This window comes from Neomonachus schauinslandi, chromosome 3, assembly GCF_002201575.2.
Source record: "Neomonachus schauinslandi chromosome 3, ASM220157v2, whole genome shotgun sequence".
In the NCBI taxonomy this organism is placed as follows: Eukaryota; Metazoa; Chordata; class Mammalia; order Carnivora; family Phocidae; genus Neomonachus; species Neomonachus schauinslandi.
In genome coordinates, this window is record NC_058405.1 from 133572415 (window position 1) to 133577949 (window position 5535).

The 5535-nt window shown below is 52.6% G+C and overlaps 1 protein-coding gene across 2 annotated transcripts in view; it reads left to right on the forward strand.

The window, feature by feature from the left end:
• Positions 1 to 1504, forward strand: part of DLX1 (distal-less homeobox 1) — a 3209-nt gene extending 1705 nt beyond the window's left edge. The window contains exon 3 of one of the 2 annotated variants that reach the window (XM_021703192.1): positions 1061 to 1504. In XM_021703192.1, the coding sequence (XP_021558867.1) occupies positions 1061 to 1315 (255 nt within the window). In that variant the 3' untranslated portion in view covers positions 1316 to 1504. The remainder of the gene's footprint in view (positions 1 to 1060) is intronic. The other variant, XM_021703193.2, reaches the window with a different exon arrangement.
• Positions 1505 to 5535: the final 4031 nt, after the last annotated feature.

Sequence of the window (5535 nt, forward strand, 5' to 3'; positions counted from 1 at the left end):
TGTGTGTGTGTGTGTGTGTGTGTGTGTGTGTGTGTGTGTGTGTGTGTCCGTCCGTCCGTCCGTCCCACCCCTGGCTCTCCCTGCGTCTCTCCTTCCTCCCTAGTTCTCTCTGCCCTGGCTCTGTCGCTGCACTCTGTACTCCGCGCTGCCTGCCGCCCGGCCCTCACTCCCTGGACAATCTGATTAGGGCGCGGAAGGATTTCCCTAGACGTTTTGTTTGGGGACTCTGAGGTCACACGTGCCCGAACAACTGGAACAATAGACGCTGGGCTTAATCCCTTCTTTGCCTTTGAAGTGTGTGGCTAATCACTCAGGGCCTGGGCCGGAGCCTCAGTCTCCCTCCTCCTCCTTCTCACCGGGTTGGGGTAAGGCGAAGTCCTTTCCTCCGCCTTCTCGCCTCCCCAGTCCCAGACCCTGGAGGAGGATTGCTCTAAGACTCTGGGGGAGCCCATGGGCTTTCTGATCACGACTGGCGCAGGTTTCCAACGTCTGGGCCCGTATTTGGAGCAGAGCTGGGGAGAGCAAACAGACACTAAGGAAAGGTTGATGTAAGTCCAAATGAAAAGTTTAACGAAACATTTTGGCCTCCTCAGTCAGCCCCCAACTCAAGGGCAGAAAGGATGGAGCAAAGAGAAAGCAGGTGGCATTGCAAATAAATTTCCTCCACTCCTTTCCTCCACTCGGTTCTTTTATTGATGTTCACATTGGACTTGAAGACTCGATGTTGTGCAGGCGCTGCTTCTTCCCCCAGACGATTGCCAGGGTCGCGCTGAGTCCCTGACAAGCGAAGGCCTGGATCCCCCCTAACGCCTCACCACCACGCCCCCTTGGCTCTCTGAGAGCTGGCCCCTGCGGGCCACCGGCGGCCGGCAGCCTGGCCTCCGAGGCTTTGGTTCTTACAGGTGGTGGTGGGGCTCTGCTCCTCCAGCAGGGAGCTGCCCAGTCGCGCAGGGCGGCGAGGGGGATCCTTTCTCCCCTGTCCCACGGCCCCCTTACCTCCCCGACGACCACGGTAGGCACAATGGACCTAGCCGAGTCACATTATTATCCGCTCTTGCAGGTCAAGATCTGGTTCCAGAACAAGCGTTCCAAGTTCAAGAAACTGATGAAGCAGGGCGGGGCGGCTCTGGAGGGTAGCGCGCTGGCCAACGGCCGGGCGCTGTCCGCCGGCTCCCCGCCAGTGCCGCCCGGCTGGAACCCCAACTCCTCATCTGGGAAGGGCTCGGGCGGCAGCGCGGGTTCCTACATCCCCAGCTACACGTCGTGGTACCCCTCGGCGCACCAAGAAGCTATGCAGCAACCCCAACTCATGTGAGGTTGCCCGCCCGCACCCTCCCGCCTCCTTCCCGTCTCCCCCCTGGCCCGGGCCCCTCCCGCCTCCCGGTCCAACCACCCTGTCCGCAAGCCCTGGGCCTGGAGAGGGGCCCAGGGGCAAAGAAGAAGGAACAGCGAAGGCAGGACGCCCGCCACCTCCTTGGAGTCCCGCGCAGTCTGGACCGGCGACTTCCCGGCGCCCACGCCCTCGCCCTCGCCCCGGCCTAGGCCGCGCGGTGACAGCAGACAGCGGCCTCCGAACGCAGGCACAAGCTCCCGAGACAGCCAGAGCAGCAAGACGAGCCAGCCGGACCCGACTCGCCGACCCTCAGCTGTGTGGGACTATCAGGAAAAAACAAAACAAAACAAAACAAACAAACAAACAAACAAAAAACACCCACAAAAAAACAATGTAGAAAAAGCAAAAGCTTTTTTTTTTTTCTGTTCTGTCTGTCTCTTGTCTCCTTTCGCTCTGTATCTGTGCGCTGACGAAGTCGAGGTCCTCGTCTGTCCGCTGTCCTCATTCTGCGGCCTCTGAAAAAAGTCACCAGGTCGGAAGAGGCTCGGGCCGCCGGCCGCCCAGTTCCACATGCTGGGACGTTTTGTCCTTTCGGACCTTCTCCTGGGCCTGCCTAACCATCTGGGTAGCTCGTTCGGGAATTGGGGGAAATTGGAGGGAGGGGGTTTTATTTATTGAGAAATGGACTTCGCCTGAGGGTGAATGTTGGCCAATTCGCAGTTCTGTGGGGAGCGAGGAGCGCATGGTCCAAAAGCACCGATTATTTCAAACGCACTCGGAAAAACGAATAAGGAGGACCCGGTGATTTTTAACGTATACAGTAACTTTTGTACTTCGCTGGTATGGAGAGGTTGGAACCTAATGCTTTGCATTTTTACATGTTCCACATTATTTTTAAAAGGAAAAAAAAAAGAGAGAGAAATGAAGCCAACACAATATTCTCATCTCGGGGAAAAACACTTGGTCGTTTTGCCCGTGACAAGAAGATCCCAATTCCCTCCTCCGGGAGCTCGAGAGAGGACCGATGGGCAGTGAAGAAAAAACAGGCAGTCATAAACGAGTGCCCTAAAGCCGGTGAGCTTTAAAGACAGACAAAAGCAGCACTAATCCCCAGAGGCTCGACCACAGAATAACGCCAGGCAGCACCCTGGACGCCCAGTCTCCAGTGCAGGATCTAATCGCTGTACATATTATTATTGTTGTTAATTATTATTGTTATTATTATTGTTCCGTAAACATGTTGCACAAGCTTAGCTTTTTTCCGTTCTGTTGTGTGTGGCTGAAAACCTGATGCTTTGTGAAATGAGAATCTTGACATTTTACTTGTGAAATTTGGAAAATGTGATCAATTGAAATCAACCGTGTTTTGTGTTCTCTATGTCAAAGTTTAGTTTTATATTGAGAATGTTAACTTATTGCTTTGTATCTTGGAAAAAAAGAACTTTGTAAATAAGTTATAAAGTTTCTTTGAGACAGTAAAATTATGGTTTCGAGAAAGAACTGCTGTCTGGTGTGCTGTGTGAGGGGGTGCTGTGGGCTGGGTCGGGCCTCCACCTCTGGGACAGATAACGTAGACGTAGGGACTCCTGGCTCCGGACAAACCAGAATAAAGGGGAAGGCCCTCCTGAGACGTTGGGACTGTTCATCTTGCTCTGCTTCTGGCCCCCAAGGGGTCTGATCCCTACCTGGGTTGGAAGGGTGGGCAGCGACTGTCTGGCAAGGGTCCTTGGGGGGGGGGGGATCAGGAACAGGTGCTGTGTAACAGAGCGGGGTCTCAGGAACCAAAGGGACTGTGAAGGCTGGCTGAGAGATGAAAGCAGAGCTCAAAGGCAGCCCGCATGGGAGACTTGAGTGCCACCCCACACCCAGTTACTTTTCCGGAAGCCTAGAAGACTGAAAGCAGAGACGCTAGGCTTTGCCCCCTCGCCATCGCGGCGGTCTGGCCTTCCGGCTTTTGCTCGCCCCTAGGGCGCTAGATCCCGACGCGGAAAAGACGGGGCCAGACACCGGAAAGGGGCCGAAGGACTCGTCTGTCGGGCTACACCCGCTCAATCAGTGAGCTACCGGGGACAGTCCTAAGGCGCCACCTGGGCCCCTCCACAGTCACCCTCACCCGTCGGGCCCATCCACAACGAGAAGCCCCTTCCTTCCTAATGATCTCCAGCTTCTCTCCGCGCCTCAGATGGAAATGCCAAGGGAGGGGCTGGAGGGCTCCGCTGACTCCTTGGAACCCAGGAGCTGGCCGAGTCAAGACCCCCCACCCTAGCCCGACAGTCCTGAGGCCAGGTCAGTAAGGGGGCACCTCCAGTGGAACGTTCCGATGAATTCTCTCCAGGAGAAAGTGGACTTCGAGCAACTAGAACCAGCCTGGCTCCCTCCACCCGGTGGCCCGGCGTCTCACCCCAACCTCAACCCCCGACCCCACCGCCGAGCCGAGGAAGCTCAGGGAAGCTGCGGGGCCCCGACGGGCTGCTTTGAGCGATTCCCGCTTCCCTCGCACTCGCCTTGCGACACTGCTTCCTGCGGGCTGGCCCTCCGCCTTTGGGGGGCCCTTTGCAGCGCGCGGTGGGGAGCAAAGCGGGGAAGGCAGTGATCTGTGTTGTGACAAGCACCCATTTTTCAATTGGTGCTGGTGAAAGAGCAGATGCTCCAGGCTCTTCTGACGCCCTTTGCGAAGGGGAGGGGAAGTGGTGGAGGGGCGGTGATGGAGGGAGCCGGGGAAATAGTGGGGGATGGAGCCGGGGACCTCGAGGCCCCATCAGGGCCTGGGATTGGGGCTTTTCCTCTCCTGCAGGTCTCCAGAACCCGGAACGCAAATGGGGGAGATCATTAGCGGGAGCGGACGGGCCTCAAAGCTGAGAGGGAACAGGATTTCCCAGGCTGGGTTCGGCAGCCGCCGGGGTAGGGACCTTCCTGGATTTGGTTTTCCCTGGAGATGTGACTTTGCTAGAGGGGAGGTTTTGGTGGGTTGCTCTTACACATCCAACTCCGGTGTGGCAGCCAGGGCCCAGTGCCTGAAGCCACAGGCAAAATCTGTTTGGTCAAGCGGATTTTAATATTTTGAGATATTAGCTTATACTAATTTAATAATCTCTTGCTAACAGTTCAAATAGAGAAATTATTAGTTTTAGCTCAACGAAGGCGGTCTTTAGTTAGGCTGTATTATAATTATAAGCGGTTGCACTTTTTAAAAATGTTAATCTCAATATAGGCCTAATTAATGCTGCCTTGTTACTGACAAGTAGTTCATCAAATATCTGATTCAAAGATTTTCATAATGAGTATATTAATTAAACTATGAATAATCTAAAGGTGGTTATATTTAAACAATACCTCATTATAATGATTAAATACTGATTTTGAATATTATGTCTTAACAATTGTCACTTAGAAAACACAACCTTTCCTTATGTATGAGTCTGTAATGGCAAAATGCAATTTTGGGATTTTTTTCCCCCTTGTTCAAAAAATGTGAACCTCATTTTAAAACACTTCTGAAATAGGTTACACACAGCTTAATGATTATCAAAATGACTCTTTTCTGCAAAAAAAGACCCCAAAGTGCGCGTACAGCTGCAAACCCAAGAGGGTCAGCATCATTTCACTGTATTCTCTTCTTGATTACAAGCCGGGCCCATCAAACACAACATAATTACAGTAATTTCAGGTTTATTTATTCTAATGCAGTTTCCCCATCTCTCTGGTAATTATGAGCAATTTTTTCGCCCAGGGAATCTTTTTGCATTAACAAAAGAGATAACGCACTGAAAGCCAAATTTGCTGTGCATTGAGAAAAGGGGAAAAAAAAAAAATCAAATAGGTGCGAGCTGCCATCTCTGCAATTCTCCGGTACCGAAGCCGGCAAATTGCTTGCAGGTGTATGGAGCAAGCTTGTCAATGGCCAGGCCTCCAAATTAGCAAATGCACAGCATCGAAGTAGTGAAGACAGACTTAGCAAAATTGCCAAACAACAGATACCTCTTTAATATCTTCTCTCACACACACTAGCTCTAAAAGGGGCAGGGGTGGGGGGTGTAGGGGCACAAGCAATAATCCCCAGCCCCCTTCTCACTGGTCTTGGCTTTCATAAGCCTGGGACTGAGTGGTCCTGCAAGTGGTAGTCTAGTTGTGCAAGAACCCAGCTACTAAATCTAGGCAATATTTTAAAAATATGAGATTGGAAACATGTTTATAGTTCACAG